Here is a 16133-nt window from a genome sequence, read left to right as displayed (position 1 = left end):
ATGCAGGAGCTTGAACGATGCACAGCTTTTTACCAAACCCTGGAAGGGACAGATCAGCTGCGGGAAACCAGCAATCACATTCTCCTTTTGCTACAGAGCCTCCAGCAGTTTGCAAAGTAAGTTGAGTAGTCCATGAATGAGGTTTTATTTATTTTATTTTATTTATTTTGTCAAACATGGATAAGATAACAGATATAAGTATATAATATATATATACATACATACATACATACATACATACATACATACATACATACATACATATATATATATATATATATATATATATATATACATATACATATACATATACATATATATGTATGTATGTATGTATGTATATATATATATATATGATATATATAAGATATATATCTTATATAATATATATATATATATATATAAAATATCTTATATATATAGATATAAGAAGCCTTAGTAGTACAGTGGTCTAAAACACCCTTTATTAAGACCAGCTGCCTGCAATTACTGTAAGTTCGAATCTCACCAGGCTCAAGGTTGACTCAGCCTTCCATCCTTTCTAAGGTAGGTAAATTTGAGGACCCAGTTTGTGGGGGCAATAAGCTGACTTTGTATAAAATATACAAAAGGATGAAGGCTATTGCTTAGCGCATTGTAAGCCGCCCTGAGTCTCTGGAGAAGGGCAGCATATAAATCAAATTAAAAAAAAAAAAGTATAAGCATGAATTGAATACATAAAATAGATACAAATAGAGGAAACATTAGGACAGGGACGGAAGGCACGCTGGTGTGTTTATGCACGCCCCTTACAGACCTCTTAGGAATGGGGGTGAGGTCAACAGTAGACAGTCTAAGGTTAAAGTTTTGGGGGTTTGAGGATGAAACCACAGGTAGAGTCAGGTAGTGCATTCCAGGCATTGACCACTCTGTTGCTGAAGTTGTATTTTCTGCAATCGAGTTTGGAGCGGTTTACCTTGAGTGTGTCCAATCACACTTGGCCAATAAGGAATAAGCGTAGTCCTCGACTTACGACAGTTCATTTAGTGACCGTTCGAAGTTACCATGGCATGAGTCCCAAAGCTTGGAAGAGTAAATCTCTGGTCCCGGTGACCGACCCAAATTCGATTTTGCAATATTCCTATTCCTATATATCAGTCTTCCTGTGATTTGTCTTTCAAATATCCCAGAATCCCTAACCAGAATGAACAAATGCTCCCACGTTTTGAGAGTTGGCATTTCAGTATATTTGAGCAATGTCCCAAAAGGTGTTTTTTTTCAAGAGACAATTGGACTTTCTGGTTTTTCTTTGAAGAGGTTTCGCTTCTCATCCAAGAAGCTTCTTCGCTTCTCATCCATATAGAATAGAATAGAATAGAATAGAATAGAATAGAATAGAATAGAATAGAATAGAATAGAATAGAATAGAATAGAATAGAATAGAATAGAATAACAGAGTTAGAAGGGACCTTGGAGGTCTTCTAGTCTAACCCCCTGCTTAGGCAGGAAACCCTACACCACTTCAGACAAATGGTTATCCAACATCTTCTTAAAAACGTCCAGTGTTGGAGCATTGGCAACTTCTGGAGGCAAGTTGTTCCACCGATTAAATGTTCTCACTGTCAGGAAGTTTCTCCTTAGTTCTAAGTTGCTTCTCTCCTTGATGAGTTTCCACCCGTTGCTTCTTGTCCTGCCTTCAGGTGCTTTGGAGAGAATAGCTTGACTCCCTCTTCTTTGGGGCAGCCCCTGAGATATCGGAAGGCTGCTATCATGTCTCCCCTGGTCCTTCTTTTCATTAAACTAGACATACCCAGTTCCTGCAACCGTTCTTCAAATGTTTTATCCTCCAGTCCCCTAATCGTCTTGGTTGCTCTTCTCTGCACTTACAATGTGTTAAGCAATAGCCTTCATACTTTTGTATATACCTGCTTAGTAGGGCTTTCGCCCCCCCCAAGCGGTGTTCTTTTTTATACAAACTCAGCTTATTGCCCCCACAATCCGGGTCCTCATTTTACCTACCTCGAAAGGATGGAAGGCTGAGTCAACCTTGAGCCTGGTGAGATTCGAACTTGCAGGCAACTGGTGCTAGTTAACAGCACTTTAGTCTGCTGCGCCACCAAGCTTCTTAAATGAGAAGTCTTCAGAGAAGGGGGAAAAAAAAAACCCGAAAGTCCTGTGGCCTCTTTCAAAAAAAGCATCTTTGGGACAACCATGACCTGGATGACTTGAGAATCTCCATAGATATTTGAGGAATGGATTGGGAATCTCTGCAGGTCTTCATTTGAAGTAAGATAGAAAAACATGTTTTGGAGCAATTGTTGAAGTAGACTTGATCCTTTGTGACGTTAGATTCTAATGGTGGGCTTGTCGTCTGCATATCTTAGAGGCTCCGTGAAGCGATGCAAAGAGAAACACCTGGAGGAGGCTTCTCAACTCTTGGCAAGACTGAGCAGAAGAGGACTGGGGGAATTGGATCGGGAGGCCATGTTACCGTTGGTGCGTTGCGTGCTCAGGTGTCAAATGGAGACCACAACCAGCTCCAGCCTGTTCTGCCGACTTGAAAAGGTGCCCATATACTCACCGAGGCCATGAAGGACAGCTCACAAACACACTGATTAAAAAAGTGGAGTGCAGTGGGATGGGATGGGATGGCATGGGATGGAATGGAATGGAATGGAATGGAATGGAATGGAATGGAATAGAATAGAATAGAATAGAATAGAATAGAATAGAATAGAATAGAATAGAATAGAATAGAATGGAGGAGGAGGAGGAAAGAAGGAGAATGGAAGGGAAGGGAAGGGAAGAGGAGAGGAGAGGAGAGGAGAGGAGAGGAGAGGAGAGGAGAGGAGAGGAGAGGAGAGGAGAGGAGAGGAGAGGAGAAGAGAATGGAGGAGGAGGAGGAGGAGGAGGAGGAGGAGGAGGAGGAGGAGGAGGAGGAGGAAAGAAGGAGAATAGAATAGAATAGAATAGAATAGAATAGAATAGAATAGAATAGAATAGAATAGAATAGAATAGAATAGAATGGAGGAGGAGGAGGAAAGAAGGAGAATGGAAGGGAAGGGAAGGGAAGGGGAGAGGAGAGGAGAGGAGAGGAGAGGAGAGGAGAGGAGAGGAGAGGAGAGAGGAGAAGAGAAGAGAATGGAGGAGGAGGAGGAGGAGGAGGAGGAGGAGGAGGAGGAGGAAAGAAGGAGAATGGAATGGAATGGAATGGAATAGAATAGAATAGAATAGAATAGAATAGAATAGAATAGAATAGAATAGAATAGAATAGAATAGAGGAGGAGGAGAAGGAAAGAAGGAGAATGGAATGGAGTGGAGTGGAGTGGAGTGGAGTGGAATGGAATGGAATGGAATGGAATGGAATAGAATAGAATAGAATAGAATAGAATAGAATAGAATAGAATAGAATAGAATAGAATAGAATAGAATAGAATAGGAGTTGGAAGGGACCTTGGAGGTCTTCTGAAGTTGTTAATAAAATGATAATAGGTGTATGCAGGGATGGGCGTGGCCATGGTGGGCGTGGCCTAGTCAGTCTCCTGCACCACAGCAGGGGACGGGGGGCATTTTTGCCCTCCCCGGGCTCCGGAGGCTTTCTTTGAACCTCCGGGAGGGCTAAAATGGCCTCCCCAGGCTCCGGAGGCCCTCTGGAGGCCAGAAATGGGCCTCCGGTAGGGCCTCCGATAGGCCCATTTTTCACCCTCCCCGAGCCTCCCTGCACTTACCTGCATCCAAAACAGGCCACGTGGGGACTCCTGGGAGGGGCAGGGCGGGGTGGAAGGGCCAGCCAGGAGTGGGATTTGGGGGTTTTCCGAACTGCACAGAATCTTAGCTAGAGGTTCTCCCGAACCCCTGCAAACCCCCAGCAGCCCAGTCCTGGGTGTATGGATGTGTGTGTGTCTGTGTATTCTAAGGTTGTGGCCCTTAGATTTTTTTTTTTTCCCTTCCCCGTAGATAGTTGGGAAGCTATCAGAGCAAAACATAACCTTGGTCTCTGAAGAGTTGAGGAGGCTGATGGATGGGCTGATTGAAGATGAAAAGGTAAACATGGATGATGGATTTTGGGTTCCAATGCTTTGTCAGTTTCCCTTTGGATTTTTTAGTTGGGCGATGGAGTTTTCTTGGTTTCTCATCTTCTGTTTGTAGGGTCCTTGGGGCTCTCTTAGACATTTCATAACCCAACTCGGTAACATCATCTGGGCTGGAAGGGAGGAGGAGGAGGAGGAGGAGGAGGAGGAGGAGGAGGAGGAGGAGGAGGAGAAAGACTATGGGATCCTTGGAGCTCTCTGAGTTTGGTGGTTTTCTTGCAGATGTTTCATGACCCTGCTAAGTAACATCATCAGTGCTGGAAGGGAGTGGGATTTGTGGAGAGGAGGAGGAGGAGGAGGAGGAGGAGGAGGAGGAAGAGGAGGAGGAAGAGGAAGAGGAAGACAACTGTGGGGTCCCTGGTGCTCTCTGAGCTTGCTTGTTTTCTTGCAGACATTTTATTACCCAACTAGTAACATCATCAGTGCTAGAAAGGAGTGGGACATTGAGCAAAGGTAGAAAACAAGACTATGGTGTTCCCTTTTTTAAGAAAAAGAAATAGCAAGGGAATCTTCTCCTTACCCAGATCTTGCAAGAAGCTCAGAGCTGAGGTTGTGAGCAGAGATCAACTTGTGGTGAGAAGTACTTTGGTATGGAACCCCCTGAAAATCTAATCCCATTTTCTCTTCCTTTCAGCCGGCGTCTTCTGAAGTTCTCCAGACAGGTCAGTCTTCCAACACTTCCCTCTTTCCCAGTTACGAAATTTACGCCTGGCGTTCCCAAGCCGAATTAGAGCCGGTGTTTTTCTCCAAAGGAATTCAACTACTGGAAAGAGCCTGTAGTACAGTGGACTAAAGCACTGTTATTAACAGATTAACATCTGCTGCTTGCAATTACTGCAAGTTCAAATCTCACCAGGCTCAAGGTTGACTCAGCCTTCCATACTTTCAAAGGGAGGTGAAATGAGGACCCAGATTGTGGGGGCAATAAGCTGACTTTGTATAAATATACAAAAGGATGAAGGCTATTGCTTAACGCATTGTAAGCCACCCTGAGTCTCCGGAGAAGGGCGGCATATAAATTAAAAGCAAAAATAAAGCAAAAAACCTACAGATTGCAACCATTCGTTTAGACTCGCAGGGGTCTGCAACCTTAAACAGTCAAAAGAGCCATTTGGACCTGTTTCCCACAGAAAAGAAAACACCGGGAGCCACAGAACCTGGATGGGCGTGGCCAACTCGATGTCACTCACTGATCCCCTAGCTACGCCTACCCAGCCGGTCATTAGGGCAGAAAACCGGTTGTTAAAAAGCACCAGGAACCACAAAACCCTTTTGACATCTCTCTCTCTCTCCCTTCCTCCCTCCCTCCTCTCTCCCTCTCTCCCCCCACCCCCCTCTGTATTTCTCTGTCTCTGCCCGGGCCATTTCTCCATCCCCCACCGCCGCCCTTACCTTCTCAGGCCAGGCGAGGAGTGACTGGGAGGGGAGGGCAAGGGGTCAGGCCAGCTAGTGGTGGGATCATCCGACAGGGAGCCACAGTAATGTAGGTAGGTAAGCGGGTCCAGCTGGATGATCACTGAAGGGCCCTCTTTATTTGTAAGAAAGGAAATGTGCTTGTTTGAGGGAAGCCAATTATCTCCAGTTGAAAGGAGAGAATTCCTTTGAAGTAGAAACATTCAGAGGGGCCCCTCAGTTGTCAGAGATACAAGCATTTGGTGATATACAGTATGAAGGTTAAAGAGATCAAGGATGACCACATGTAATATCAACAAGAGATAATTTGAATCTATGCTTCAGTAATCTACAAAAAGAATTATGACTGTTGGCAAAGAATAAAATGAAACGGTAATTGGGAAGTGTCAATTAAAAATGACAAATGTATATGATCACATAAACTGCTGAGTTAACAGAATCCTTTGTCTAGAAGGGTATAAAAACCATTGTACCTAATTTCTGTCTTTGTTCAATGCTTCATGTACAGAGCTTTGAACCTATTGCGCAATATACATTGTCTCTGATTAACCCTGAAAGTTGTGTTGGTCTTATTAAATCCACAACAACAGCAGAGGGCCTAAAGAGCCGCATGCGGCTCTAGAGCTGCAGGTTGCTGACACCCGGTTTAGAGACTGATTAAAAGTTACAAAGACTCCTGTTTTAATAGACCCTAGGGCAACCTGATGAGCATCCTTCATGCGTCAAAGTCTCCCACCTCCCTGGAGAGGCGTGTACTAATGCCAGCTCCTGCCCCGGAGAAGGCGTGAATTCTTCTACAAAGTGTTAATCCATGTTGTTCTTTGTTCCATTCCTGAATAGTAAGCCTCTTCATTGAAGAAAGTTCATTAGGACACCAGTACTGGAAAAAGAATTTGATGAAGCTCTTGAAAACCATTGCTGCTACTTTTGAGGTCCTTCTGCGAGATTCAAACTCCAGTCAGGTGGAGTGGCATTACGTCACAATAAAAGTAAGAAAAGGCAAGGTGTTATCACCTAGTTTGAAGGTTTCTTATTTTATTTTATTTTTTTTGAAAAAAAGTAGGGCCAGTGGTTGCCGTTTGACCCCACCTAAAGTTAAAAGTTTGATGGGTAAGGTAGACATTTAAATTTAGAATGCAGAACATAAAATAACAGAGTTGGAAGAGATCTTGGAGGTTTTCTTCTCCAACCAGCTGCTCAATCAGGAGATCCTATACCAGTTAGAAGAATTAACCAGTGGAACGACTTGCCTCCAGAAGTTGTGAATGCTCCAACACTGGAAGTTAAGTCTTTAAGAAGATGTTGGATAACCATTTGTCTGAAGTGGTGTAGGGTTTCCTGCCTAAGCAGGGGGTTAACAGAATTAACAGATTAGCAGAGTTGTGTTGTGGCCCGCCAGAGGCCTGCGTGAATTGTTGCTGATCCCGACGACGAGGAGACTGGTGTGGTGTCACGCCAGCAGCCTGTGCAGCCAGCACTTGAGTCGGACAGCGAGGAGGCTGAAGAAGATGCGGTGCCAGAGGCAGGGATTCAACCAGGGCCTTCAGAACCTCCAGAGGCTCCTTTAAGTGAAGAGAATGAAGTGGAGGAGCCTCTTCTCAATGCACGGGCACGCAGAGCTGCCAAAAGGCAGGAGTGGTTACTCAGGAGGAGGTCTCCTCGAGAGTAAGGCTTGGGGCTACTTGGCCACTCCCTTAGCCTATTTAAGTTTGCACACAGCTTTGTAAAAAGCTGCAGGAAACAACGTTTGTTCGTTCGCTGATCATTGAGTTTGGATTTTCTCTGCAAACTTTGCTTCTGGGCTTTCTGCCAACTCTAGTAAGACTCTATCTTATCTGTGGAATTTCTGGCAGGTTGTTAAGAACGTTTTATTAACAGCCTGCATTTGCAAAAGACTGCATTTTGAAGCAAACTGAGTTTTGTTCGGAGTTTGTGTGCGCTGCGTTCTTTGGGATCCGTAGCTGGGGCAGAACAAGTTGGAAGGGACCTTGCAGGTCATCGAGTCCAACCCTCTGCCCAAGCGGGAGACCCTACATCTGCCTCTACCTAGGATCGAACTCACAACCTCCTGACTGTGAGGCAAGAGCTCCACCTCTAGGCCATTGAGTCTTGTCACTAGGTTGGATTAGAAGACCTCCAAGGTCCCTTCCAACTCTGTTATTCTATTCATTTCAGACAAACATCCGTCCAAATGAAACAAACAAAATGTTAAAAAAGTTTTGATATTTATCTAGTTACTTAGCAAGCACATCTAAATTATATTAGAGTAACCAACGTATGTTTACAATCCCCAAAATTAAGTCCCAACTTTGAACACCACTAAAGTTTGGAAATTGAACGTTGAGAAAATTCGACACTCCCTACCTGTCCAATCTCCTTCTTTTTCTCCTCCTCGCTTCTTCAGGTTTGCCTGCATCTCTTCAAAGGGATGTCAGAGGAAATTCAGCCCCTTGTCTGGCATGAAACGGATCACCGAGAAATGCTGCAAAAGATCTTGAGATTCCTGGTGCATACCATCATGGATCAGGTGAGAATATCTGTCGGGTGCGAAAGACCACACATTAAGGACCAATTAAATGGGTTGATTGCTAAACAGCTTATATGTGCAGGAATCTTCTCAACTAAGCGTTAGCACTTGCTAGTAGATAGATAAAGGTCAATGGAATTCAACGGAGGTTGAATTTTGTTTGCAGCTAGTTAGGGATTGTAAACTCCGCCCCAGATTCTGCCATTCTTTTTTATTTTTAATTTGATTTTTTTTTTTTTTTGAGTTTTGCCCCATTTCACAACTTTCCTTGCTGATTAATTATTCTCACGGTTAGGAAATTTCTCCTTAGTTCTAGGTTGCTTCTCTCCTTGATTAGTTTCCACCCATTGCTTCTTGTCCTGCCTTCAAATCAGTGGTGAAATCCAATTTTTTTTTACTACCGGTTCTGTGGGCGTGGCTTGGTGGGTGGGCGTGGCTTGGTGGGCGTGGCAGGGGAAGGATACTGCAAAATCTCCATTCCCACCCCACTCCAGGGGAAGGATACTGCAAAATTTCCATTCCCACCCCACTCCAGGGAAAGGATACTGCAAAATCCCCATTCCCTCCCCACTCCTGGAAGAAGGATATTGCAAAATCTCCATTCCCATCCCACTCTGGGGCCAGCCGGAGGTGGTATTTGCCAGTTCTCCAAACTACTCAAAATCTCCGCTACCGGTTCTCCAGAACCTGTCAGAACAAGCTGGATTTCACCCCTGCTTCAAATGCTTTGGAGAATAGCTTGACTCCCTCTTCTTTGGGGCAGCCCCTGAGATATTGGAAGCCTGCTATCATGTCTCCCCTAGTCCGTCTTTTCATCAAACTAGACATACCAGTCTATGCCTATATGGAATATGCAAATTCAATAGATCGGTTGAAATTCCATATTGAAGTTCCATATTTTTAAATGTATGCCACCAAAAGAGAGCCACCCATATTTTTTTTTATCTTTTTTTTTTTATTGAAAAGTTTTAGAATGTTTTACAAACAGATTTTCCCCCCCCTCCTCCCCCCACCCATTCCCTTCTCCCTCCCTCCCCCCCCCCCGACTTCCCAGAGCAAAATACAGGGGTATTGCATTTAACAAACATAATCTAACATAAACAAACTAACTATAAGCTCTTAACTCCCCCTTACTCTTTAACTCGCCCATAGGTACCAAAATATCAGAATAAGAAGAAAAATCATCTAAATATTTCATTCATAAGCTATTTGCAACTTTTTAGTCCCATATTTGTTTTGTATATAGTCAATCGAGAGCCCCCCATATTAAAATCAGGATCTGCAGATTTTTAGGAGATCCCAGTTTTGTAGAACGTACAAATCTGAAGGGAGGAAATTCTATGGGGGGATTCAAAAAAATAGCTCCATCTGAGAGAGCTATGGGGTGGGAGAGACTGGCCCGAAATAAGGAGAATCTTGAACGGTGTCATTTTGCCAGAGATCAAACCTCTGGATAGCTCAACAGACAGAGCTCTGTAATTTAACACCAGCTGTCTGCAATTAAAGTAAGATCGAATCCCGCCAGGCTCAAGGTCGACTCAGCCTTCCATCCTTTCTAAGGTAGGTAAATTGAGGACCCAGTTTGTGGGGGCAATAAGCTGACTTTGTATAAATATACAAAAGTATGAAGGCTATTGCTTAGTGCATTGTAAGCCGCCCTGAGTCTCCGGAGAAGGGCGGCATATAAATCAAATTTAAAAAAAAAAAAACTCTACTGAAACAAAATCCCGGTTTAGGTTGACCTCTTGGGTATTGGTTGCAGACCGCCTGCAAAGACAACCGTCTCCTGGCTGGAACTACGGTGAGCATGATGGTGAATACAACCCCAGAAGTTGAAACAGGAGCCAAAGCCATCTGGGCGTTTTACCTCCTAATGAATTGGAATGCCCAAAGAACAGAGGAACGCAAAGGTATGCTCAGATCCGTGTTCCTTTCCTTGGCGCACGTGGCCAGCTCTCTTTCTCGCCCGTTCATTTATTCGAGGGAGGCATCGTTTTGATTGCAAATATTGCGTAGCTTATGCCTCTTTGAGAAATATCTTTGAGAAAACTCACAGATTTTTTTTTTTCTAACTGTCAGTAAATCTCAGGTGGTTCTGATCAGCAGGTCTTCTCCTTCCTAATCTCCTTCTCATCATCATCTTCTCCTTCTCTTCCTCTTCCTCCTCATCTCATCTTCTTCTCCTTCTTTTCCTCTTCCTTGTCCTTCTCTTCTTCCTCACCTCATTTTCTTCTCCTTCTCTTCCTCTTCCTCCTCATCTCCTTCTCATCTTCTTCTCCTTCTTCTCCTCTTCCTTGTCCTTCTCTTCCTCTTCCTCTTTCTCCTCATCTCCTTCTCCTCTTCCTTCTCCTTCTCTTCCTCTTCCTCTTCCGCCTCATCTCCTTCTCATCATTTTCTTCTCCTTCTCCTCTTCCTTCTCCTTCTCTTCCTCTTCCTCTTCCTCATCTTCTCATCATTTTCTTCTCCTTCTCTTCCTCCTCATCTCGTTCTCATCTTCTTCTCCTTCTTCTCCTCTTCCTTGTCCTTCTCTTCCTCATCTCATCGTTTTCTTCACCTTCTCTTCCTCTTGCTCCTCATCTCCTTCTCATCTTCTTCTCCTTCTCCTCTTCCTTGTCCTTCTCTTCCTCTTCCTCATCTCCTTCTCCTCGTTTTCTTCTCCTTCTCTTCCTCCTCATCTCATCTTCTTCTCCTCTTCCTTGTCCTTCTCTTCCTCTTCTTTCTCTTCTTCCTCACCTCATTGTTTTCTTCTCCTTCTCTTCCTCTTCATCTCCTTATCATCATCATCTCCTTCTCCTCATCTTTCTTCCTCCCCCTCATTTCCTCATCTTCTTCTCCTTCTTTTCCTCATCTTTCTTCCTCCACTCCTCCTCTTCTTCCTGAGCCAACTGAAGGACGGAATTGATATTGATAGCATATTTTTATTTTTATTTTTGCCCAGGGGGGGTGCCAGTTTGGGGCACTTTGGATCCCCGCTTCTACCCTGAACCAAGATGGTTTGGAGAAGCTGGTGATAACTCGTGGCTTACTAACCTGTTGCAAGAAAGAGATCTTGAGCTGTCTTCTGGATGGTGGTACCCCGCAAAAGGTACCCTTTAACATTATCGTTTTTAAAATACCTTAAACATAATTATTCCAGCATAACACAAAGCTGGATGAACATCAGGGCCCAAGTTACGAATGACCAGTTCATTAACCTGAAGAGCAATTGATTTGTCAGGGTTCCAAATAACACCCCCAACTAAGACTCCGAGGCAAGCAATTCCTCAAAGATCCATTTTATTAAGGTAAAGGTAAAGGTTCCCCTCGCACATACGTGCTAGTCATTCCCAACTCTAGGGGGCGGTGCTCATCTCCGTTTCAAAGCCAAAGAGCCAGCGCTATCCGAAGACGTCTCCGTGGTCATGTGGCCGGCATGACTCAACGCCAAAGGCGCACGGAACGCTGTTCCCTTCCCACCAAAGGTGGTCCCTATTTTTCTACTTGCATTTTTTACCTGCTTTCGAGCTGCTAAGTTGGCAGACGCTAGGACAAGTCACGGGAGCTCACCCCGTTACGCGGCACCAGGGATTCGAACCGCTGAACTGCCGACATTTCGATCGACAAGCTCAGCATTTTAGCCATTGAGCCACCACGTCCCTTCTTCCATTTTATTTATTTATTTATTTATTTATTTATTTATTTATTTATTTATTTATTTATTTATTTATTTATTTATTTATTTATTTAATTTATATACCGCCCTTCTCCTAGTGGACTCAGGGCGGTGCACAGCCAGAACTAAAATACATAACAATACAAAATTTAAAATTAATTAGAAGAATTATATACTTTGGCCCGAATTAAAACAATGCGAATTAAAACCCATTAACAAATTAAAACTAAACAATTAAAAACAATTAAAAACTAAAAAAGGGGGAGGGGTTCACGCCAGCCCTGCTTGCTGGAAAAGAAGAGTTTTCAGGGCACGGCGAAAGACCCGGAGATCCGATATCCTTCTTATCTCCTGGGGCAAATCATTCCAGAGGGCGGGAGCTGCCACAGAGAAGGCCCTCCCCCTGGGGGTCACCAGCCGACATTGCCTGGCTGACGGCACCCTGAGGAGTCCCTCTCTGTGGAAGCGTACTGGTCGGTGGGAGGCTATTGGCGGCAGAAGGTGGTCCCGCAAATACCCAGGTCCTATGCCATGGAGCGCTTTAAAGGTGGTAACCAACACCTTGAAGTGCACCCGGAAGACCACTGGAAGCCAATGCAACTCAAGCAGGAGATTAGAGATGTCATATTGGCACATCTGGGAAAACCCGAATCTGAAAGCCCCTGGGTTTTCCCCACCCAAAATAAAGTCAAAGTCCCTTCCCCTGCACCTACATGCCCATCACATGGTCCAATCAATCCACCGTCCCAACTGGAGATGCCTCCCAGTCATGCCACTCCAGGTGCAGGCTGAACGTCCTTGACTCTCAGAGAAAAGAATGTTGTTATGGCTAAATACTTCTACAACTCCATGCAACCCCCCCCCTCCCCGCACTTTCCCACAGCACTAAGTGTGGCAACCCTGAAGATCCAAAAGAAAAGTTGGCCTCCAGGGCCTGATAGGATCTTTCTGTGCAGATTCCACAAATAAGTTCAAATTCCATAGACAAGTTTAAAAACTATTTTTAAAGTTGAGGTGTTGTCTGTGAATTGGCATTCTCTGTTTCTCTAAAGAAGTGTTGTGACCTAGGCTTCCTTAGAAAGTATAAAACACAATCTTAGCCCTGCAAAACCTCTGTTATTTATTAAACTGAAAATTACTTTTGTTTACAGTCTGTAAGGCTTGATAAACAGTCCTTCAGACGAAAGTAATCCACCTATCTCACGTGGAACGCTGCCAGAGAGCTAATTTCCAGACGCAGGGCAAGGCCAAACTTGGCACAGAGTCACAAACAGAACTTTCAAATCTTGAATCGGCCAGATGAACTAATTGCTTCCTGCAAAAGCTCACGTCCCGTTTGCTCTTCTTTTATGTCTTATGGGAGGGGCCAATCATCTCCAAGCCTTACTCACAAGTCGACCCTGTTTTCTTAATTGTTCCTGTCATCTAGCAGCTCTGCGCATGCACACACTGGGAACAGGCTCCCGCTGTTCTTCTGCCTCGCTGCTATCAGACTCCAGAGGCTGCACATAACTTATCAGATGGCCTTGGCCCCCTCTCTGCCTCCGATGCAGAGCCCTCGTCCGAGCTTTCCCCAGCCCCCAGGACTGGCCCAAGTTCCTCCCCAACCTCCTCACTGTCCGACTCTACTGCTGGTCGCCGGCGGGCCACAACAAGAAGTTGTCTTATTTACAAAACAAGCCCTCCGAAATTCATTTTTTTTAAAAAAAATATCTCGATGTGTTTGCAATTTCCCCCGTTTTTCCTGAACTTCATTATTTTTGCTTTCCCGCAGTGCTTGTTGCTGGATGTCCTCTTTCCAGCTGTTTTAGACGTGATAGAAGAACCCACAAGCTGCCCTTATTACTCCTTCCAAGGTAGGCAAAATCACATGCCCGCATCTCATTCAGACAGCAAGTCCTGGCCATCTTCTCCCTCCATTCTTTTAAGTGTCGCATCCAATTTTACGATTTTTATTGGCCACGATTGTTAAACAAATCTCTGCCAGGAGTGGGCTGCTGCAGGTTCGCAGCGGTTCGGGAGAACCTCTAGCTAAGATTCTGTGCAGAGAATCTTAAACCTGTGAGAACCTGGTGGATTTTACCCCTGAGATAGACCAAACTTAAAGAAAAATGAGTAAGTAACTAAGATGCAAGAATCATTTCAACATTACCTTTAATATTCCTTATCACTTTCCCAGTTTTTTCGCTGTGGCTTCAACGTGTCCGAGAAAGTTTGAAGGACCTCTGGAAAGTCAAGGAGAGCTCGTTGCTGGGTGACAATTCAGGACTTCTCCAAAGGCTAAACAAGATTGTTTGGAACAATGCAGAAAGTCCAGTAAGTCACCATATTTATTTTTATTTAAGGGGAGGCGGGGAAGGTTTCATTCTTTCTGCTTTCCAAATGTCACCCTGTAAAATTACCTACGTTGCAAAAAGAATGAGCCGCACAAAAGCTTTCTTAAATCTAGGAAGAACTGACATGGTTTGAAATTCCGTCATTATTTTCTATAATTTGGTTGCTTTGATGGTTGAATACCTTGTGTTTACACCTTTGAGCGATGCAATTTAATCTTCCAATGCCAAATGATATTGAAGTAAATAAATACTGTTTGTACATGATAATATGCAGGGGTGGGCTTCAAAAATTTTAACAAGGGGTTCTCTGCCCAGTTGCTGGGTGGGCGTGGCCACGGTGGGTGTGGCCTAATCGGCCTCCTGCACCATGGCAGGGGGGTCATTTTTGTCCTCCCCGGGCTCCGGAGGCTTTCCTTGAGCCACAACTGGAGGGTGAAAACTGCCTCCCCAGGCTCCGGAGAGCCTCTGGAAGCTGGAAACAGGCCCATTTCCGGCCTTCCCGAACTTCTGGTAGGCCTTTTTTTCGCCCTCCCTGAGCCTCCGCATGCACCCTGCACTTACCTGCATCCAAAATGGACCGCGTGGGGACTCCTGGGAGGGGCGGGGCAGGGTGGGCGGGGCCATCCAAGAGTGGGAGTTCTCTGTACACAGAATCTTAGCTAGAGGTTCTCCCGAATCCCCAGCAGCCCACCCTTGATCAAAGGTGGGTTTCAGCAGGTTCTGACCAGTTCCGGAGAACCGGTAGCGGAAATTTTGATTAGTTCGGAGAACCGGTAGTAAAAATTCTGAGTGGCCCCTGCCCCCATCTATTCTCTGCCTCCCAAGTCCCAGCTGATTGGGAGGAAATGGGGATTTTGCAGTATCCTTCCCCTGGAGTGGGGTGGGAATGGAGATTTTACAGTATCCTTCCCCTGCCACGCCCACCAAGCCATGCCACGCCCACCAAGCCATGCCACACCCACCAAGCCACACCCACAGAACCGGTAGTAAACATTTTTGAACCCCACCACTGCCCCTGATAATATGGTATACAAACAAGAGAGCCAATTTGGCATAACGGTTAAGGCATTAAGCTAGAAACTGGGTGATTGGGAAGTCTAGTTCTGCCTTTGATTGAAAGCCAGCTGGGCCAGTCCTTCTGTCTGAGCCAAAGAAGAAAAGATAAGTTTTTCTGATAATCTTGCACAAAAATTTCTGATAATCTTGCACGAAAACTGCAGGCCCCAGAAATCAAGTCAAGGCAGATATCAAAACACCCCAAAACAGTCATTAAATGATAAAGGTAGCATGGGAGAAGATGCAAATAACACGGTGAATCTACTAAAAAATAAACCTAAACTTTAAAAAAGGGGCCTTTTACTGGATAACAATAGAGAGAGAGAGAAGATGAGGTCCAAAATGTTCATGGTTCATTGATCCCAAGCTTGTATCACCTTGAAATGGAGTGATCTGTGTCTCTTTCCATGTATACAGTTAGTTGTCGATTTACGACTGCAATGGAGTCCAAAATTTTTTGTCGCTAAGCGAAACATTTGTTAAGTCAGTTTTGCCCCGTTTTAGGACCTTTCGTGGCACAGTTGTTAAATGGATCATTGCAATTGTTCAATTAGTAACACGGTTGTTAAGTGAATCTGGCTTCCCCATTCACTTTGCTTATCAGGACGTCGCAAAAGAGGACACTGCGACTGTCATAAATATGAGACAGTTGCCAAGCGTCCAAATTTTGAACACGTGACCATGGGGGATACTGCAATGGTCGTAAGTGTGAAAAACAGTCCTAAATTATTTTTTTCAGTGCCGTTGTAACTTGGGTCACTAAACGAACTGTTGTAAGTCGAGGACTCCCTGAAATAACTTCCATTGACACCTCTTTTATTTCTCGATCGGCTTCTCTCCCATCCTGATCCAGACAGAAGGAGTGAGCGATTTTGTCCACAGCTCCTTTCGAATTCTCTTAGAGATCTACAGCCTGGAATGTGATCGCTTTGGGGATCCGGAGAGATCCCTGTTTAGAGAGTACCTGCAAAGGGTTATTTTCATGCCTTGGGAAGCAAGAGCGAGATATTTCGCACTCAGTGCAATTCTTCCCTACTTGGGCCCCCAAAAGGTAAGTATCTCTTTTGCTATAAATTATT

General features: G+C 44.6%; 1 protein-coding gene across 1 annotated transcript in view; it reads left to right on the top strand.

The window, feature by feature from the left end:
* The window catches only part of LOC139321975 (tRNA (32-2'-O)-methyltransferase regulator THADA-like), a 42400-nt gene continuing 26267 nt past the window's right edge, over nucleotides 1–16133 (top strand). Inside the window, exons 1-11 of the mRNA XM_070950931.1 lie at nucleotides 1–116; nucleotides 2364–2544; nucleotides 3937–4023; nucleotides 4705–4732; nucleotides 6324–6472; nucleotides 7888–8010; nucleotides 9773–9934; nucleotides 10949–11095; nucleotides 13437–13518; nucleotides 13842–13978; nucleotides 15908–16105. Of these exons, the coding sequence (XP_070807032.1) occupies nucleotides 1–116; nucleotides 2364–2544; nucleotides 3937–4023; nucleotides 4705–4732; nucleotides 6324–6472; nucleotides 7888–8010; nucleotides 9773–9934; nucleotides 10949–11095; nucleotides 13437–13518; nucleotides 13842–13978; nucleotides 15908–16105 (1410 nt within the window). The remainder of the gene's footprint in view (nucleotides 117–2363; nucleotides 2545–3936; nucleotides 4024–4704; nucleotides 4733–6323; nucleotides 6473–7887; nucleotides 8011–9772; nucleotides 9935–10948; nucleotides 11096–13436; nucleotides 13519–13841; nucleotides 13979–15907; nucleotides 16106–16133) is intronic.

The sequence above is a fragment of the Pituophis catenifer genome, unplaced genomic scaffold (assembly GCF_029215685.1).
Source record: "Pituophis catenifer annectens isolate HBS135680 unplaced genomic scaffold, rPitCat1.0.hap2 SCAF_10, whole genome shotgun sequence".
NCBI classification, from domain to species: Eukaryota; Metazoa; Chordata; class Lepidosauria; order Squamata; family Colubridae; genus Pituophis; species Pituophis catenifer.
This window is presented reverse-complemented; position numbering and strand designations above follow the sequence as displayed.